Source organism: Calidris pugnax, unplaced genomic scaffold (assembly GCF_001431845.1).
Source record: "Calidris pugnax isolate Ruff unplaced genomic scaffold, ASM143184v1 scaffold63, whole genome shotgun sequence".
NCBI lineage: Eukaryota > Metazoa > Chordata > Aves > Charadriiformes > Scolopacidae > Calidris > Calidris pugnax.
The window spans coordinates 2,110,196-2,131,353 of record NW_015090852.1 but is presented as its reverse complement, the minus strand read 5'-3'; the positions used below and the strand labels follow the sequence as shown (position 1 = coordinate 2,131,353).

The 21,158-nt window shown below is 51.6% G+C and overlaps 1 protein-coding gene across 2 annotated transcripts in view; it reads right to left on the bottom strand.

Moving 5' to 3' along the window:
• The window catches only part of CACNA1E (calcium channel, voltage-dependent, R type, alpha 1E subunit), a 189,671-nt gene that overhangs the window by 135,671 nt on the left and 32,842 nt on the right, over nt 1-21,158 (bottom strand). For both annotated transcript variants that reach the window (XM_014943403.1, XM_014943404.1), the window contains exon 2: nt 14,185-14,629. In XM_014943403.1, coding sequence (XP_014798889.1) covers nt 14,185-14,603 — 419 coding nt within the window. In that variant the 5' untranslated portion in view covers nt 14,604-14,629. The remainder of the gene's footprint in view (nt 1-14,184; nt 14,630-21,158) is intronic.

Below are 21,158 nucleotides of genomic sequence, written 5' to 3'. Positions count from 1 at the left end.
ATCTCCAGTCTAAATCTGTTCCCCTCCAGCTTGAAGCCATTTCCCCTCGTCCTGTCACTGCAGGCCTTTCTAAACAGGCTCTCCCCAGCCTTCCTGTAGGCTCCCTTCAGGTACTGGAAGGCTGCTATTAGGTCTCCCCGGAGCCTCCTCTTCTCCAGGCTGAACAACCCCAGCTCCCTCAGCCTGTCCTCGTAGCAGAGGTGCTCCATCCCCCTGATCATCCTTGTGGCCCTCCTCTGGACCCTCTCCATCAGGTCCATGTCCTTCTTATATTGAGGGCTCCAGACCTGCACACAATACTCCACACACACAGACCTGTGTGGAATCGTAGTGGTTGGAAGGGACCTCAGAGATCATCGAGTCCAACCACAAAAAAACAAAACAAAACAAAACCACAAACAAAACCAACCAACCAACCAAACCACAAACCACCACCCACCCCCTAAACACACAACAACAACAACAACCAAACCAAAACCATCACCCATCCACACAACATCCCACCACAAACCAATAATCTTGGGCACTAGAGCATGCCCTGAAGAGCCACGTCTACACGTTTCTTAAATACCTCCAGGGATGGTGACTCCACTACCTCCCTGGGCAGCCCATTCCAATGCCTGACAACCCTTTCAGTAAAGAAATGTTTCCTAATATCCAACCTGAACTTCCCCTGGCGCAACTTGAAGCCATTACCCCTTGTCCTATCGTCTGTAGCTTGGAAGAAGAGACCGACCCCTGCCTCTCTACAGCTTCCTTTCAGGTACTTGTACAGAGCAATAAGGTCTCCCCTCAGTCTCCTCTTCCCCAGGCTGAACACCCCCAGCTCCCTCAGCCTCTCCTCATAAGACTTGTGCTCCAGACCCTTCACCAGCTTCGTTGACCTTCTCTGGACCCGCTCCAGCACCTCAATGTCCCTCTTGTGGTAGGCAAGCAGAGCCCCCCCACTTTGTCTGAGGTGCTTTGAAGCAGATGCACAGAGTCCCCCCCCTTCCCCACCTCCTGGCACTGGAGCAGCCTCCGGCTCACCTCGGGCAACCCAAAAAATCTCCCACTTATGTATTGCTGGGGACAGGCAATATTATTAAAAGCATCTTCTGCCGAACCCCGGGTTCCTCAGGGAGCCGAAGGCTGCTCCTCATCTAGGGGACAGCATCAAGGGAGAGATCCCTCATGCAGCCAAGGCAGGGGCTGGAAAGTGGGGACAAGCTCTCCTTTGGTGACTGATATTCCCAGGAGCTCTGACGGGTTGTGCTCATCTCAGAAAGTGGCTTCTGACATCCTGATTTGATTTTCTTTTTTTAAATAAGCCTTTAGTTATGCTTAGAGGGAAAAAAAAACACCCCACAAGCCTAGGATCAAATAAGAATCGTCTACGGTGCTCTGGCCAAATTTCAAATCGGGACTGGGTAGCTGTGACTCAGAAACATGTTTATAACCATGCAGGAATGGAAGTGTTTTTTTTTTCAAGGAACAAATTCATTACCTGCTGGATTAGGAAGAGATGTTTTCCCCATTCGCCAAGCACCTCTGCAGCAGGGAGACAGAATCTCCAGGGCTGGTGCACCTCACCCATGGACACAACTGGGATGCGGGTGGAGAAGGCCCAAGCAGCTCCAGGACGGCACCTCCAGAGGAGGGTACCACACCACTTTCTGCCCGATGTTCATCTGCACAGATGTTAGCAGCTGTGGTATGGGCCAAGACAGCTCTGTTGGCTTCTCTCCTGCCAACAGAACCCCAGACCAGGTCCAACAGCCTCAGCCACACCTCAGGGTCAGCACCATAAATTATTCACCAAGAAATCTGACAGCTGGAAGACTAGAGAAAGCCAGCGAATTTCAGACTGAGCTATAAACTATCCATCCACATTTAAGCAACTGCCATTACTCCATCAAACTCCTCCCGGTCACTCAGTTGAAGCAAGCACACCATAGTGTGTCACATAGCAGCAGAGGCACAAAAAACTTTAAACTGCTTTAAGCTGAAAGTATAATTTGCTGTACACAGTCATAAAACATACCCATACTCATAAACGTTGCTGGTTTTAAGTACAAAGACCCATGAGTCCAACATCCAGTCCTGGCATCTTTAAAAAAAATCAATGGGATAGCAATCTTATAAAGCTCTCTTTCCTGGGATGGAGGAATAACCCTCTGGGAATGAGGATTTGGGTCACCATATCACCCCCTCAACAAGCTCTCACAAGAAGGAGCACAGGTGATGGAGGTGCAGAAGGAACAGTGCCATAGCAGCTCTCACCCAGCCTTCACCCCTGCAGCCCCTTCCCAAGACACAAGATGACACAAGACACACCTTGCGTTCCCACCCCAGAGTTCCCTTTTCCTAACCCCTCTGCAAGTGTTTGCCTGAGAGAATCCAGCTCAGAGCATCTTTGGCTTCATATTTTAAAATGCCAGCCAGTTCTCAGCTGCCAAGCAAAATGCCACACAGACATGAGTGTAGCTCCCAACAGGTCCCACTCCAGGTTCCCAAACCCACAATGTCCCACCACGCTCCGACAGGGCCCGCCAGTCCCCAGGTTCTCTAGGAGTGAGATGCTGGAGTTGATCACATGCATTAGCCACATTTTTTTTCAGGGAGCCCTGGGCAGAGCCTGGAAGAAAACCCGTGAGCCTCCTCCATTCCTTTTCCTCCTTCCATCACTGCACACATGTGGATGCTCCCTGGTGGCTGATCTGTTGTGACATCCATCTGTGCAAGCAAAGGAGAGACAGGCTAAAAGGTGTCTCCACAAGCCTAGTGGGATGTCAGAACAGGGATCAGGTGCTGTGTATAATCTGTTTCTCATGCTCTCCCCAAGTGCTCTTCAGTGCAAGCCAGACATGCCAAGAGGCCAGTGCCAGGGCTCACCACTGCCCACAGTGTACTGGGATCACAAGCACCCCAAGCTAAACTCCTCACATACTTCTTGAAGCCACCAAAAGCACCCAAATGCACCAGGGAGCCTTGAAGTTGGGTGTTCCCCCACACTGCGTCGCTACGGGACTGGAGCATCTCTTATATCAGAGCTACCGATAAAATAGAAGGATGCAGCATCTTGAATCAAAGGGGGATCCAGCAACCAAATGATGGCAGGCTGAAAGAGCTGGGAGAGGTTTAAAGGACAGCCAAGAAACCTCCAGTCCTGTGCATTTATGGGGATGCTGCAGGGATATGTATCCAGCTCTGCAAAACCCATGAGTTGGTTTTGGTGCTTGAGTCTCACTCTGCCACCATAAAGCTCATGGCCCGCTCAGGTCTTCATACTCTCCAAAAAAGCCCAAACCAAAGCCAAAAGCCACCTTTGCAGCTGAGTATACCCCAAAACAAGCACAAGGGGATTGCTGGCAGCTCCGACTCTGTCCTCCCCAAACCATCTCAGCCAAGGGACAGCATCACTCTGCCCCAGTGCTGGCCACAGGGATGCCATGCAGGAGGGAAGCATCCCCTGGCCTGCCGCTCTCCTCTGTCCTATTTCCTACCAAAATACCCCATGCTGAACGTTTCCACCAACCGTGGTGCTCCTTAGGCTAACTGCCTTAGGCTGGGAGGCTTCATGGCTCAGCTGAAGAGGCCTGAAATAATCACCCATTAATAAATTGCCTGGAGTGCCCTGCTGCTTTATTTAGCCTTGCGAGTCGGGCTCTAATTAGCGATCGCAGCCGCATCCTGGCTGCTCCGGGCAGGCGCGCAGAAATCCCACCTCCTGGAGAACAGCTATCTGTCTGCCTCTGCTTCTCCATCAGATTAAAGTGAATTTCCATCCCTGCTTCCAACCCCCAAATCCCTCTGCACAACCTCTCTCCTCGGCCAAGCTGCTGAGCATCCCAGCCCTGCCCTAACTGAGCTGCCAGCAGGTGAGATACAACCTCTCCCTCCTCCTCCATCTCAAATGGGTCCAGTTTGGGGCAATGCACTTCCAGAGGAGCTGACTCAAGAGGATTATTTATAATAATATATATATAATATATATTTTATATATATATTTATAATATATATATTATTTAGTATATAAATTAGGGAGACTGGATATTTGACAATGACCGTGCTGAAAGGATTGGGACTGGGTGGCATGGATAAGAGGAGATCAAGGACAGGAAGGGAGGGAAAGGGGCACAGACCGGGGGGATATTGCCCTTCTTGCCACCAAGAGGTGGCTTGAGGGGGCAGATCCTGCCACAGCCAAACACCACGCTGCCAAGCTTTATGTGTGCGTGGGAAGAAGGAGGCTGAGCTCAGAAAGAGACACCCCTAGGGCCAGCCTTAGACAGTCAACAGGAGAAAGCTTATTTCTAGCCTGCCAAAGGGTTGGAGATGGATTTTTTAAAAGCATTTTTTCAACCTCTACACTACCTGAAGCAGAAGAAATCCCTCACTTTTCTCCATCAGCATCCTCATGACCCCTCTGGCGCAGCAGTGTTAGCTTCTGCCAAAGCCAGCAGGAGATTTTCTCCTCCTTAGATCTTCTCTTCACCCCCACAGAAGGCAGGTCCATGCCCGAGGACCATCCTGTGCTTTCTCTGATCCTCTGCCTACCCTGCAAGGCTTAAGACAAACACTGCAACCATGGTACCAGCAAGCAGGATGACGGAGGAGCCTCTTGCCTTGGGGCTGCAAATGTCCCCGGCAATCAGAAGAAACTTGGACCAGAAACCCACCATCTCCACTCCCCGGTCTCACAAAGCCAAACTCGCAGGCTCAGCTCTCTCAGAAGAAACCTGCTAGCAAATAGGGTGCCTTCAAAAAAATTACATTGTCAGGACAAGAGCCAGGAGAAGATGGAGCTGCTGAAAAATTTTTCCAGCGAGTCTGAACTTACAGTGAGCAGCTGATGCTCAAGACAGCCAGAGAAGCCCCATCCCTGGCAAGCAGCCAGGAAAGGAGACGCCGCTTCCATCTTCCAAACCTGTGAAAGAGAAAAGGCCAAAGAGCAAAAACCTCTCTCCGAAAGCTACTCGGTGCTGGGAGGTGTGAAAAAACCGTCCCCCCCCCTTTGCCGCAGCGACAGGCAGTCAGTCATCAGCTCGACAGCCTCTGCAAAGGCAAACAGGCTCGCCCATCCCCAGGGAAAGCACGGCTCAGCACGATTCCTCAATGGGGAAAAAAAAGTTCATTGAAGAATTTTTAAGCCTATTTCCACTCACGTAAACGCACGGGAAGGGCAGTTACAGCACGTTGGCTGCTGTTTTGCTATCTCATGAGGTGCAGCGGGGAAAAAACATGACCCCCGTGAAACTCCTCTGATGACAAAAAATGGACTCGTGGTTTCTGTCAGAGCTCACTAAGACTATGTGTGCTTCGTTACAGCATCACCCACCACAGTGGTGTGCTCCAAGCTCACAGGAAAGCTCCTTCATACCAGGCAACCTGCCCACAACTGGTTAGCATCATCCCTGAAAGATGAGCCACAAGACCAGCTCTTCTGGGCATGTTTTGGGAAGGACGATGCCATGCTGATCTCCTTCCGTGGTCCCTCATGGCTGGGGGTGAGTGCCAGCACGTTTCTGACAGAGAAAGAGCGAGAGCCTTGCTGGTGTGCATAGCACCAGCCCAAAACCTTCCAAGCAACAGAAACGTTAATGTGTTTTGGGTGACCCACACACCCATAACCCTGCACCCCTGAGCTGGAGGATCAGAGTGGACTTTCCCATTGAGCACGCAAAAGGCAAGCGGAGACAAGGAACACATCTCTCCTCTCTGCATTTCTAAGAAAAATGTCTTGATGGCCACCTTGGGAAAACCAAGAGTCACATCTGAAAGCTGCTTTAGTACAACTTCAGAGACCTTTCTAAATTTCCGCATTGATTTTTTAGCTCACACGTAGCGCAAGCGGTTCAGGCCAGGGATTAGTGTTTGTCAGACACAAAAGCAGCAAACGCCTTTTGAACCAGAGAGGACCAACTGGCAAGTGCAGAAGAAAAGGCTGTAACCCTTCAGAGGCAGCTGAACTGAGACCATGTCCCACACATAGACAGGCTAGAGACTTCACCATCGATGGCATTTGTTCACTCACTCTTAGGTGGAAGTGCCATTTCCATGGCACAGACAAGTCTGCAATAAGTCTCCGGTGACAGGTTGTGCACTAATCCTCACAGCTGGGTTTTCACCAAACTTTCACAAATCTTTCCGAAGTTTGAAAACTATATGGTTTGAAACGAAGAAAATGTTGTTTTGGGGAGCGCGCAACAAGAAATCATCTATGTTTTAAAATGTAAAACATAGAGTTAAATTAAAAGTTATCATCTGATGGGTCTACGTTTGAAACGAAGAAAATGTTGTTTTGGGGAGTGCACAACAAAAAATCATCTATGTTTTAAAAAGTAAAACAGAGTTAAATTAAAAGTTATCGTCTTATGGGGCTACATACCTCCTGAGGTCCCCTTCACCCTAAATTATCTTATTACCCTGCCATCTCTTAAATATACATGGGTGGGAGGGGGTTGAACTATATCTTAGAAACTGTGAATAGAAAATAACATGAACTGTATATGCTTGAGAGGCTGGAAGGCACCTCTCTCATAAACATCTCCTGGCCAGCAGACAGCTTCCCATCAGAATCACACACGGAGAGGTGGGATCTGCCTGGGAGAGGGGAACAGGTTGTGTTATTCCAAGGGAGGGAGAGGATGAGGGTATGAAATACCAAAAGTTTCACGGCAGGCGTGCTGCAGTGAATCACGCTTGCAGAGCTCAGTAGGCAGAGATGATATAAAACCAGGACTGATAAAGCAGAGGGTTGTGCTGCCATCCAGAGGGACTTTGACAGCCTGAAGAAACAGGCAGAGGAACGGCATGAAGTTCAGCCAAGGAAAATGCCAAGTCTTGGAGAGGAACAACCTGGTACGTGCTGGTTGGGAAGCAGTTTGGCAGAGATAGCCCTGAGGGACCTGGTGGATACCAAGTGGACCATAGACTCTTGCAGCAAAGAAATCCAGCAGCCTCCTGGGCTGCATTAAGCAAAGCATTACCATCAGGTTGAGGAGATGACCCTTCCCCTCTGCTCAGCCCCAGTGAGACACCTCCAAAGTGCTGTGCCCACTGCTGGGCTCCCCAGGACAGGAGACACAAGGACTTACTGGAACAGCTCCAGCAAAGGTGACTAAAGGAGTGGAGCCTTTCAAAGCCTTACAAAGAGAGGCTGGGAGAGGTGGGGCTGCTCAGCCTGGCTGGAACAGGCTGAGGGGAGGTCTCATCAACACGTACAAATACCTGACAATGGTAGTAAAGACAGAGCCAGGCTCTTCTCTGTGGCACCCACAGGCAGGACAAGATGCAAACAGGCACAAGCTGCAATAAAAGAAACTCCATTTATACACAGGAATAAACTTTTTGACTGCGAGAGGGACTGAGTATTTGGGACAAGTTGCCCAGAGAGGTGGTGGAGTCTCCATCCTTGGAGATACTCAAAACCTGCCTGGACATGGTCCTGGACAGCCTGCTCTAGGTGACCCTGCTTGAGCAGGGCAATGGACTAGGTGACATCCAGAGGTCCCTCCCCACCTCTCCACCTCCCTGTAATTCTTTGCTCCTGAGCCCTGGCCAGCCCCAGGCCAAGGAGGAAGCTCTCTCCAAAGGTTGGTTCCTGGGAAGTACAACCAACCCCAGCACAGTGCATGGCTTCAACACGGCCCTGAGATGTACTAACAAAGCTTTCTGATACCTGCAGCTGCAGATGAGACTCCAGCAAGGGAAGCAGGAATGAGACATTCCAGGATGCAGTGACAAAATGCAAGTGGGCAGCTACTCCCAAGTGGAGGCATTCACCAGGAGCCACCTTGTCCTTGTTCAGCAACCATCTCCTGACGAGCCCAGCTCCCTGGAAGAGTGGCTTCAGCTGTGCAGGAAGGCAGGGAACGGCTGTAACTGCCCACCTTCCCAGCAGCTCTTTGCAAAGTCAACAGAATTAACTCAGAAAGGGAATTCTTCTTCCTCCAGGGTGTGCCAGAAACCCAGACTTTGCGGCAGTTCAGGGAAAGATGCTGCTATTTCCATGCTGTTGCTAGGACATTCAGCAGCACTTGAGTTCCTCCGGAGTCAGAAAATCTCCTCCCCGTGCATCTGAACCTTGGTCTGCACTAACGGAAAGGGAGGAGAGTGCAGGGAGGTCCTGGGTGGAGAGATGTTCCTCTGCTGCACAAGGCCAATTTACCACAAGAAAAACCTTATTTTCATTGCCTGCAGGTTTAGCACATACATGGCCCTTTCCACCACCTCTTGCAAGGCAAAACACAAAGCAGGGAGAGTCATCTTAAGTTACAGACACTCATTAGGCTCTTGGAGAGGTTAATTGCTTTGCCCTGAGTTGCAGAGGACTTGCAGAGGAGACATGCATGTATCTGTATTCTTTACTGTGAGGGTGGTGGAGCACTGGAACAGGTTGCCCAGGGAGGTGGTTGAGGCCCCTTCCCTGGAGATATTCAAGGTGAGGCTCGACGAGGCCCTGGGCAACCTGGTCTAGTTGGGGGTGTCCCTGCTGACTGCGGGGAGGTCGGACTAGATGACCTTTGGAGGTCCCTTCCGGCATGGACAACTCTACGATTCTATGATCTCCAGGAAGGATGCTCCAAGGTGCAGCAGCCTGGCCTTTGCCTGTCACTGACATCTCAAGGGCTTTCGCCCACAGAGCCCCCGCAGCTCCTGCCAGCTGCCTGCCCAGCTCCCCAGCTCACAGCAGCAGACACCTGAACAAGGAGCCCATGGTGGAGAAGGACACGGCTAAAGCTGCCTCTGACAGCAACAACACTGCAGTGGTGCTAGAGAAGGAAAGCCACCTACATCCCAGGGCAGGGTCAAGGGAGTGAGGCATGAAGAGGTGTGACAGACGCTGGTACCAGAGCCAAGAGCAGGAAGGGATGCCAAGCCATCATCTCTCCTTCCCAGCAGCACCTACAAGGGAGCAAAGCACTGCTGTTTTGCAGATCCCCCCCCAGCCAAGAGCCAGCACCCCTCTCCAGCCCCTTGCCCCCAGCCCCACGCTGTGGCAGGACAGCACTGAGCAGCCCCCCCCACGCACCACAGAGCTCACTCAGGTGGGCAGGAGGTGCTGAGCAGAGCAGGAGCGGGGCTGCTGGCTCACAGCACAGCAGCAACACCCACCACATCCAACACTTCTCACAAAACCCTGCCGCAGAGCTACCAACATCGGTGATGGCAACTCAGAGCCACCCCGGGGGTTAGATCCCTTCCCTGAAGATCCAAGGAGGGCCAGGGTGATGGGCACTGGTGCCAAAGCAGCCCCAGCCTGGAGGCACTTCCCAGGCAGCTTTTGCCAGCATGGAGAAGCGAGCATCAATGCCACCCCATGCGTGCTCCTGCCCTCTCCATCACTGGAATGAATTAAACCCAGATGGTGCGACGCGCTGGGGAATATGCTGGGAAGCAGCGATGGAGCTGGCAGCCCAGCACACGCCAAGGGGGCCCTTTGTCTCGTTCGGCATCAAGAAAGGATTTAAAATTAAGAAAAAAAAAGTCAGCTTCATTTGTAATCTGGGATGCAGAGTGTGCACATAGCCAGACAGACTGCCAAGTCGTAAAGAGTCACTAAGATCTGTTAGCAACACCCTGTGCATTTTCACAGTTTCTTCTGTTCTCTTACTTCTTCCAATAAAACCAGGCGAAGGCAGAGCTGCAGTAACGTTACGCTCCAGCCCAGAAGGCTCCCCACGCTCTGCCTCGCAGGTACGGAGCTGAGCAAGCAGCCAGAATGTCCTGCCACCCCATGGACCACAGGCTTCCAGATGGGCTACAGGAATCTCACTGCAGATCATACCTTGCAAGGGAGACCTAGTAAGCTCCTAGCATCAAAGCCATTAACTCTAAGATGCTACAAGACAGGAGATGGCTTTTTAAACTTGCCATCCATCACCCCAGTACTCCAATGCTGAACGGCAGCATCACATCTCCACACCATCACCTCCAAACTGTACCAAGACCCAGCTGCTTTCCTCCAGTCTCCTCTGCTCCTCGTCCAACATTTGGGAATTGGGCTTTTCCATGCGTCCTTGCTGTAGGTATCATTCCAAACCAAGGGCACAGCTTGCATTCCCCAAATTGCACAAGCTGAACTCAACAAATATCCACGCGCACATGGTTTTAAGCCATGCAAGGCAGGTTTGGGTCCTGTCTGCTGCAAAGTCAGCTTGAGGCTTTTCTGCAATGTTCCCTGGGTGGCTCTGCCTTTCCTTACCATCAGCTGAGGAAATGGCTGATCAGCTTGGAGAAGCCACAGGAAGCTCCCCGTTTGCTTATTTTGACAAGGAGCTTTTCTTTTGAGCTCTCTCTCAGCCAGACATACTCCAAATGATGCTGGCACATGTATGTGGCAAAGACACCGGTGATTCAACCATGACCACTCCACACGTCAGGCCAAGCCTTGCTGAAGTGGAGCAGATATCTCCATTCCCAACAGTGAGAAGCAGGGCATCAGGCTGGGACACCAGAAAACAGGGTTTAGCGTCTGCCTTGGGCTGAAGTTCCCTACACAAGAACGGGGTAGGCTGGTACACACACCCTTCACCATAAAGTTAAGCCTCCCATAGAGCCACAACCCACGCTCCCTCAAACAGCACATGGCAGATGGTGTTTTCTGCTCTCTGCCTCAGTTTCCCCATTAATAATTAGGGAAAAAAGCATTTCCCCCCCTCCTATTCATATCTCATCTTATGAAGGGTCAAGCATATTTCACTTAGGGTTTTTTTTCCACTGGCAAAAGGCAACAGAGATGGAGGCTTGGTATGGGTTGACGTAGAAGTCTCTCGTGGGGCAGAGAAGACCCCCACACAACATTCACTCCTCGTGGCCACCCCACTGCACACCACCAGCCACAGCTGGCAAACAGGAGCCCGAGGAGACCTCCAGCAGCTCCCAAGTTGCTCCTGGAGCCCTGACCAAGGCAGCGGATGCTCAGCAGCACCACATCAGAAACACATATTGGAGTTAATTTGTGCAAGCCAGATGGCACTCAGAGTACAGTGTTTAACCAAAAACTCCCCAGAAGCTTTATGAAGGAAATGCAGACCTCTCTGAACCACCCTGGCTTATCTCATCAGGTTTTGGCAGCAAGGCAAAAAACCTAAAAATCAGTTATTCTGGGCCTGCCCTGACCCCACAGGCAAGCCAACCATCCCCCTGGGGCTGCCACGGCTCAAAGCTGAGCAGAAAAGCCTTTTTCTGGGAACCTTGTATTCCATCTAATGCCTACCACCACGCTGGGACGGCAGGAAAACACCACCCCCACTGACAGCTGAGCTCCCTGCTTGGTGGTGCTCACAAGGAGAGTTAGCACCAGACCTCCCAGCCAAAAGCCCCTAGGGGCAATTCCACCCATGCCCACCTGCGAGATGGGCTCTTCTGAAAATTAAATCACAGGCAAATCACAGTGTTACTAAAGAAATTACAGTTGAGGACGTCAATTTGTGCCTTCTCCCCCATATGCTACCCATCTAGTCCCAGAGAGCACCCACAGCACTAGCGTTACCTGCTCTGCACACTAACCTGGGCTTTGGCAAAGTTTTTGGGGAAGCATGAGTGGTTTATGTCTCTGATGTTAAAGCAGGAGCCTCTGGCATGTAGTTTTTAGAGGCTGAAGGGTCATCAAGGCACCTAACTCTGGCAGAGGCATGGATCCATCCGTGGATCAGGCATGGGCTCAGCTTGCTGTGCCAGGATCACTGACTCCCCAGGAAGAGACCTGACGGAGACAGGCAGGGACATTCTCTGGTCCTCAGTAGGATACAAGGTCTGCAAAATATCCGTGCCAGAGCCTGGTATTCCCCCAGCACCAGGGCCTTCTGCAAAGCACCAGCATCTCCCCCTCCAGCAGCATGCCCAAGCCTGCAGCCTGGTAGCCATCTGCAAGGAGAGAACCCCACAGCCAGACCCCAACAGCGATAAGCCTGGGCTGGCGATGGGAGGGCAGCCCATCCCAAATCTCAGGGATGCCTGCCTTAGACATGACTTCCCCCACATGCACCCACAAAACCTTTTTGAAGTGGGCTGAAATGCTAAAAACAAACAAATGCAGAAACTGGACCCTACCAGCCTGGGGAAACGCTCAATTAAACATGGAGAGGTTGGGATGGCAGCTGCCTGCGGAGTCCCAATGCATTAAAGACAGGAATATTAGGCTTTGTGTTTGAGTTACTGCTAAATGGAGAAGCTGAGGGCAGCAAAAGGGGCACATCCCACATGGTATAAGCGGGAAGGGCTCTGCATTCATCTCCCTACCATGAAATAGAGCTGTAGTCATCCAGGCAGTTAATTAGCGAGCAGCCTTTCTAGGCACTCACTCCGCCAGCTGACAATTAACGAGGCCATCCCTCTGCTTCCTGCCCGGCCAATGATTTATTCATCTGGCATCCCCGGTGGGTCGCGAAAGATAACAAGGCACCGAGGGCTTGCCGAGCCCATATGTCAATTTATTTCCCTGCGCGGGACTTCCTGAGTCACCGGCCAGGAGGTTCCCCGGGCACAGAGGGATGAGAGCTGAAGGGCCAGGGATAGCCTGCCTCGCTGGTGGGCTGCCCTCCAAAAAAAAATCAAAGAGGCAGCCTGAGCATCATCACAAGCAATTTTATCAGCCAAGCATCCCAAAGAAATCCTACCTGCTTCAAACAAGCAGAGAGCTGACCTGGATCTCACCAGAGCAAGACATCTCTAATTAATAGAGGCGCTCCTTCACTAACCCAATGTTTTATAATACATTGATTATGCCCCAAATAAAGTGCCCAAGGCAGGGAGCTGCTCCCGACCAGCCATATTGGACCAGGATGTTCTGCAGCAGCTTATTCCAGGCAATTTTGCTGAGTAGACACAAGAGGGGGAAACCTTATAATTTAAATGCAGTTTGCGCAGCAAATACCGAGCGAGGGAGAATATTCCAGGACCTGGAGCTGGGTTACTTTCACAGCACCAAGCCAAGCTATGGGAAGAAATTAATTAAAGGAAAATAACAAGTGAATTAAGTGGGTTCTGGCTCTGCCAAGCAATTCTCTTCCATTGTCCCAGGTTCATTAACACCTCCAGCTTTCTCTGACTCAGAGAGACTTGGCCACTTCCTAGGATTAAATACAAATCCCCTTGCAGCAGGGCTCAAACCACAGTAAAAGCAGAAGGTAATGACCCCGAATGCATCCAAAAAGTCCTGCTGCAGCCAAAGGAAACCGTCTCGAGGACTTTCAAGTTTGCTTTCACCAGGCTTTCCATCCCACTAATCGCCTCGCACAATTCGAGGAACCCCACCATCCGCAGAGGCCCCTTTGCACTGTTCCCATCAGATGCCACCCTGCAGCTCAGAGCTGAGAGAGGCACCTCTGCACATTTTGGCTGACAGACACACTCACCTCCCGCACTCAGCACACTGATCTCTCTCTCCATCTCTCTCACACACTCCTGCAAACTCACCCCATCAGAAAAACGCCACGGTCAGGCTGGCTCAGAGCAGCCCAAGCCCTGCAGGACCCTGTGGGATGCACCAAGCCCAACCATGGGGCAGGACAATCATGGTCAGGCTGGCTCAGAGGAGCCCAAGCCCTGCAGAACCCTGTGGGATGCACCAAGCCCCAGCACAGGGCAGGACGGGTGCTGCACAAGGTCCCAGCTGCTGGACCACACATCCCATCAGCTTTAAGAGCACAGGGAGAGGAAAAAACCCAGAAGAAGTTTAGCAGAGTGAGGGGAAAAAAAAAAACAAACCAAAAAAACCACAAAACACAAACATCTCATTCCTTCTGTCTCAAGTCGTTCCCTGATACATCCCATCAGCTTTAAGAGCACAGGGAGAAGAAAAAAACCCAGAAAAGGTTTGGCAGAGTGGGGGGGAAAAAAAAACAACAAACAAAAACAAACCACAAACATCTCATTCCCTCTGTCTCAAGTTGTTCCCTGCCTTTAAAAATCCTCCCTGGAAAACAAAGATGATGAGGAAAAGCAGCCCAGCTCAGGAGTCTCAGGAGATCCAGCACAGCTGGTGTTGGCTGCTCCATGGGGGCGATGCCAACATGATACCCCACAGCCCCACCACCACCACCACCCCCAGCCCCAGCACAGCTGGTGTTGGCTGCTCCATGGGGGCGATGCCAACATGATACCCCACAGCCCCACCACCCCCAGCCCCGTGGAGGACTGGGAACCATCCCGCTCCCCCCAGTTGCCCACCTGGGCTGGGGGCTCGCCGGTACTTACTCCCACTCCTTCCTTCGTGCCTGGGGCGTGCTCTGCATCTTGTGTGCCTCGTGGGCCTTGATGATGTCCCTCTGCTCGATCAGCCCTCCCCGCCGGCGCTTGATAACATCGGGGCTCACGGGAACGTACTGGCCGAGCCCCAGGTCAAAGGAGCTGCCCATCTCCATCCCGGCATCGGCATCCCGGGAGCGGGGCTCGTAGAGGGCATCGAAGCTGGCGGCACGGGAGACCAGGGCCTCGGCCAGGCTCTCGGGCTCCAGCAGGTTGCAGGACTGGGTGGTTTGCATCAGGCCCAGCCGGTGTTTACGCCACGTCTCCTCTTCGGGCAAGGCCAGGACATAGCGGGGGGAAGCAGGATCCAGCTCAGCCCCCCTGCCCGGCACCGGGGCGCTGACGGAGCACGTGCCGAATCCCAACATCTTTGGTGCTGTTGTAGCTCATCACTCTGGAGGGGCACGAGACAAAGAGGGGAGGCTCAGGGCTCTGCTCCATTTACCCCTCAACTCCCTCCCTTCCTCCCACGCCAAAAGAAGTCCCATTTCTCTCAGGTTTGTTGGGTTAGACCCTCTTAAACCAGGTACAGGGCACACAACACTGGAATCCCAAGGCTAGGGGGAGGTGTAGCACCTCCTGTCTTCTTGCTTTTCTCCTCCCCGAGCTGAGCACCCCAGCACCTCTTGAACCTGCAGCCAGCCCTCCCTGGGGTTCCTGAAGCAGCACAGTTCCCCGCGGGTGGACCACAATGTGATGAGCCCTGCACACTGTCTCATAGATGGGAGGAGACTTGGGAGAATCACATGGTGTTGGAAGGGACCTCAGGAGATCATCTAGTCCAACCCCCCTGCCAAAGCAGGTCCACCCAGAGCAGGTTGCATAGGAACTTGTCCAGGTGGGTTTTGAATGTCTCCAGAGAAGGAGACTCCACCACCTCTCTGGGCAGCCTATTCCAGGGCTCTGCCACCCTCAAAGTAGAGAAGTTCCTCCTCATGTTTAGATGGAACTTCTTATATTCAAGTTTGTACCAATTTCCTTTTGTCCTGTCACTGGGCACCACTGAAAAAAGACCATCCCCATCCTCTTGACATCCCCCCTTTAAGTATTTATAAGCATTGATCAGATCCCCCTCAGCCTTCTCTAGACTAAAAAGACCCCAGTCCCTCAGCCTCTCCTCATAAGGGAGATGCTCCCCTAATCATCTTTGTAGCCCTCTGCTGTACCCTCTCCAGCAGTTCCCTGTCCTTCTGGAACTGGGGAGCCCAGAACTGGACACAGTGCTCCAGACAGGGCCTCACCAGGGCAGAGCAAAGACCTAGATCAAACCACCCCTACGTTACTTTTGCTATTTTTTAATTAGTATTTTTTTCTCTATGGGTTTGGGTTTTTTTTTGCTTTTGGAGAAATAAAAGGGGCTGGGATGGCACCGCTCAGCTGGGAGCACAGCCCAGTAACCCCCAGCATGGCGCTCTCCACCCAGCCCATCAGGCAGCCATGCACTCATCAAAATGCTGAGCAATGCCCACACTCAGCTGCCCGTGCAGGCAGGGGCCATGCAAGTGGCACAAGTGGTGGCAAATGGTCATCAGTGCCCTCCCACGCTGCCTCCCAGGTGGGCACAGCGCTGGAGCATCCCTAGCCAGAGCATCCATGTGCCCCCTCCAGCCCCACGCGTGCAGGATGAGGACCAGGCAGCCCGGCAGGGACAGGCAGCAGCTTAGGAGGCTGGATATGGAAATATCAGCACAGCTTTAACTTTGGGAGCTGCACATCAGAGGGAAAAAGCGCAGGAATGCTGCCAGAAACCCCACAACGAGCAACGCTCCTTGGCTAAGCAAAAAGATGATGCTGTATAGACAGGGGGTGCTTGTGTCTGAGAATACTCCCGAAGCCTTCTCGTGGTGAAACGCTTTATTCTCATGTTGGAGAAGCTCCATCCAGCACGTTACTGCAGCAGGAAGGGCTTCACTCCAGCAGCCTCTGAAATTCCCCCCTGGTGCTTGCCCATGAAATAGGGGATGAGAGAAAAGGACAAGGGAGAAGGTGCTTCACGCTGGGGCTGTCACCCGCTTCCTAACTACACCCCTGACATGAGGGAAAACAACCCAGGAAGGGAAAGGAGGATTTAAACCTCCCAATATACGGCAATAAGACAGCAAATTGAGGACATCAGTCACCTCAATCCCTTCCCAGGGCATTGTTTGGAGACACCTGAACTCCTCCTCCAGAGCAAACAGGGAGGCAAGAGCAGCCTAGCACAGAGGTTGGGGAGAAAGGCTGGGAAATCACCACACCAAGACCAAAAATAAATTAAGCAGGAAAAAAAAAAAAATATCAAGAGTAACTGAGGTGAAAAAACAGAACTTGGGCCCTCACGCTAGCCAAAATAAGCCTGACAGCCACGCGCCACAGGAGAAGGATGCACGACACAGCCAGGGAAGCATCCCACCTCCTTTGGGTCCACAGTGCTGCTCTGCAAATACCCAGTGTCTAAAATCAGCCCCCAATTTAAACCTGCCCGACCCAAGGGATATTCACCTCTTGGCAAGCTCTGCAGAAAAAAAAAAAAAAGGACAATGGCCATTAAGAGCCTCAGCAAATTAATCAGCACATTGATAAGAATTTTGGCTGCTCCCACTGAAAGCTATAAACGGATTCTTCACTACTTTGCTTACCCATGTGATTTATTTTTTTAAAGCCACTAATTACTTAGTTTTTCAATCCAGTCCCGGGTACCTTTACAATTTCTCATTTTCCTAACGTATGCCTTCCCTTCTTATACTGCTTTGCTCATTTCCAGCCCTCCCCTGCTAAAGTTTAACTCCTCATCCAGCCACGCTGGATTTTCTTTGGAGTTTAGGAACGCTGTCTTTTGTTTTGCAGTTTGGTTTCTTGTGTTTCGTTTGTTTGTTTGGTTTTTGTTTTGTTTTTTTTTTAAACAATCATTCTGCAGCCCTGTTCCTTCCCTGAGCATTTCCTGGGGAGGATGGGAGGCTTTCTTGCATATAATCATGAGCACTCCATGGTTCAGCCACAGCGTGGCTGCAGCAGAGCCGCAGGGACAATTAGCTAAGAGCAAACGAGGACACATCCCGAGGGCGCGTCCAGCGTCCACGTGGACACCAGCTCTCCCGCCACCTACCCAAGGCATCTCCCACCAGGCTTGCTCCAGGGACACTGGTGAGTCCCAGGCTTGGAAACAAGGGAAAAAGCTCAAGCAGAGCCCTCAAATGAAACACCGAGAAAGTTTGAGGAAATAAATAGAAATAATTAGCTCTGCCTCCGCCTAAGCAAACAGGGCTCACGCTGCCAGCAGAACAAGCCACGTTCCCTCCAGAGAAGTGACAAGCAGAGAAGGGAGGATGCCAGAACATTTTGTTAAGGCAAGCTGATGAGGCTACGTGCTAACGAGGGTGCTTGCGGGATGCCACACGCCGCGTACGAAGCATCTGACATCAGGGTATCTGCCTGTCTTCTAGCCTTTGGTCCCCCCCTTAGACAGGAAAACAAACCCACTGTATTTTTTTTTTTTTTTTACACGAAATCTGAATTAATGAGAAAAACTACCGCATTTGTTCATGTAATTCAGTTTTGCTGTTTAAATGCCAGCCCTGCCTCCTGCAAAAGGGAAACCTGTGGGAAGCCAACACGCGGCTGACTTTGAAAACACAGAGTTATCTTCATCTCGTCCATGGAAACCCACAGCTCGGCATCCATCAGGAACAGGCCACGACCAAGCTGGGACCACACAGCCAGCCAGCAGTCCTACCTTCACTCTGGGTTTGCTAAATAACAGACAACTCAGGTGCATATTCATAGAATCATAGAGTGGTTAGAGTTGGAAGGGACCCTAAAGATCATCGAGGTCCAACCCTCCTGCCCTGGGCAGGGACACCTCCCACAAGAGCAGGCTGTTGGTGCCTCCAAACCCTTCCAGCTGCAATCAGACTTTGCACAGGAATAAACCCAAGTTTGCTGCACAGCTCCCTGTCCACACCTGGGCAGAAGATGGCTTTGCAGCTCTGTTAATGATAATTATTTAAAAAAAAAAAGAAGCAAAACAAACCAGTGTATCCACCTGTCCAACCCTGCCATATGGTACCATATGGGGTCTCCCACTGGTGACTCCAGCTGGTGCTCGCTGCCCGTATCCCTGGTGGCACGGCTGGGACATGGCAAGATGGTGGCACAGAGCCACACGTGGCTCCCAGCAGCGTCCACTGGCCCCAGCTCACCCGGCTGCTGCAGGAGAAGAGGACATCCCTGCACAGCAATGGTGTGTTTGGCTGCATTTCGTACAGGAGAGTAGAGATACAGCTGCTATTGTGACACATAGCGGGCTTTCAATACCAGAAAATTAAGTTTCTAGAGGCTTTTATCTCCCAAATTTCAGTCTAAAAGTAATAAGAGTCAGGAAATTTACTGTTTGCTCCCACAACAGAGAAATCATCTAGATAAAACCATGGCCACAGGGCCCTGGGAGCAGTCAAACTGAATTAGAGTGTGGATATTCAGCTGCGAAATGCTGGCACTTGTGCTTTCACCTGCGCGGTGGCTGGGAGCAGCGTGATACCTCCAGCACAACCTGGGGGACATCTGAGGACATGGGCCACCCAGCTGTGACGATGCACAGCCAGAGCTCACCCTGTCTAACGGGGGTCTCATTAGAGAGATCACACACAGCATCCGTCCATCCCCTCCCACACTGGGATTGCCATGGTCAAACGGGGACAGCGCAAACAGCATCTCTTGCCCCTTGGCCAGTCCTTGGGCACAACCCAAGGCAACATCCCACCCCACAAACCACCAAGAACCGCCTTTCAAGACCTCAGCACCCATGGACAAGAGGTGTGGAAGAAGAGATATGCACAGGTTGTCTGCACCATCCTTGCAGGATGACTACAAGGGGCCAGGTGACTGAATCCCATCATCTCAATCCAAACTGCACACCACGGCCAAGGAACACAACCTCTGCAGGCAGGAGACCCTGGATTCTCACACCATACCTCATTTTTCCCTTCCAGCAGCTGAGTAACTAATAAAGAGCTGCAGTGAGAAGGAGGTTCCCAGCAGCACCGCTGACCTACAGAGAGGAAACTCCTTTTAGGGGTTTTCTCTGTGTATGTGTTTTTGTTACAATGGCAGCAATCAAGTGTTTAGCCAAGTAACTAGGTATTACCATAATAACTACACTCAGCACTTAAGGCGCTGGGTGAGCTCTTTGCTTGCATTATCTGAATAATCTTCACCAAAACCCCCAGAGTTAAAGCAGAAACGCTTAATGCTGCGCTGGGCGGCGAGGGCTGATCATCCCCAGGTGGCACAAGGGTCTGGAAGAGCAGTGCTAAGCTCCAGTTCTGACATGAGCCCCAGGAGCATAGGGTTGGACACCCCTTCCTGGGGACAACACAAGGCCTCAGCCCAGGATGGACAAATCCTGGCTGTGTCGTATGCAACAAGCAGCAAAGCTTTCTTGTTCCTCCAGTCATGGTCCATCATCCCAGCAGCCTCCCCTGGAATTTGGGGGGTGATTTCAACAACTGCTGAGAGGAAGAAGCTGCTCTGATGCTGTTGCTTCCCCTTGGGAGTGAGTGTCCCTCCTGGCTGCTGAACAAGCAAGGAGATGGCACAACAGGGACAAGAGAAAACCTCTCTAGCAGAGGTGTATATATATAGGATGCTGCCTACAAGCAGCCAAGCCAGACAGGATTCCTCCACTTCACCAACCCACAGGGAACATGTCTTCCCCCTCAGCTTGGCCAGTCACCCTGGGAACTCATGTGCTTGGACATCTCAGTCCTGCTCCATCCTTCCTGGGGGCATAGGGATGCTCCAAATGCATCCCCTGCCTCCTCTCTGGCTCATTAACCTGCCTCTCCCAGGTTCTGGAGGCCACTTGGTTTTCAGAACAATCCAATGCCATCTGCCTCTCTCCACTAACCCATGCTTACCCAGAGCCACTAGTTATCAGTCCCTGCTCAAGGGGAGAAGAAAAGCTCATGCAGCACAGCTAAGCAGAGCACTAAATCTCAGAGCACTAGGAAGAAACCCCATGGAGTCACCATCCCTGGAGCTATTTAAGAGACATGGCTCTTCAGGGCATGCTCTAGTGCCCAAGATTATTGGTTTGTGGGTGGGTGTGATGTGGCGGAGTGTTGTGTGTGTTGTTTTGTTGGGTTTTTTTGGTTTTTTTGTGGGTTTTTTGGTGGGGTTTTTTTTGAGGTTGGACTCAATCTCAGAGGTCCCTTCCAACCATGACGATTCTGTGAAATCTATTCTGTGAAATTCAGTGCAGGGCCCCTCCAAGCAGAGACAGGCAGGCTGTAAAAGCATCTGATTCATCCTCGTGGCCTTTTCCTCTCCCACCACGTGCACTTTCCCTTGCAGCAGCACGAGGATGCTGCTCGTGGTGGGCAAGCACCACCCAGGCCAGTTCTGGAAACCCCCCCCAGGTTCTCCAGCTCCTCTGTCTTGCACCAAACGCAACGGCTGGGTCTGCACAGCACGGTGGCTTCGGGAGCCAGCTGGTGAGGCTGAGCTATTTTTAGTCGAGTTATTTGCTACTGAGGAAAAGTTTCTTGGACTAAACCCCGCCACCCTCCCACAGCCCCCACCGCCAGCAGGTTTGCAGCAACTCTGCTGGAAAGAGCTGCTCCGAGCATCCCTGGTACACAGCATGTACTGTGCGGTGGGAGATTTGTGTGACACCAGTAATGGAGAGATTTAAGCAAGCTGGGAAATAAAATACATATATACATATATACATATATATATATATATATATATAAAAGACACAGGCAAAGGTTCCTTGCACAGACCTATTCCTATGGAATAGGAAGGTCTGGAGCCCTCAATATAAGAAGGACATGGACCTGATGGAGAGGGTCCAGAGGAGGGCCACAAGGATGATCAGGGGGTTGGAGCACCTCTGCTACAAGGACAGGCTGAGGGAGCTGGGGTTGTTCAGCCTGGAGAAGAGG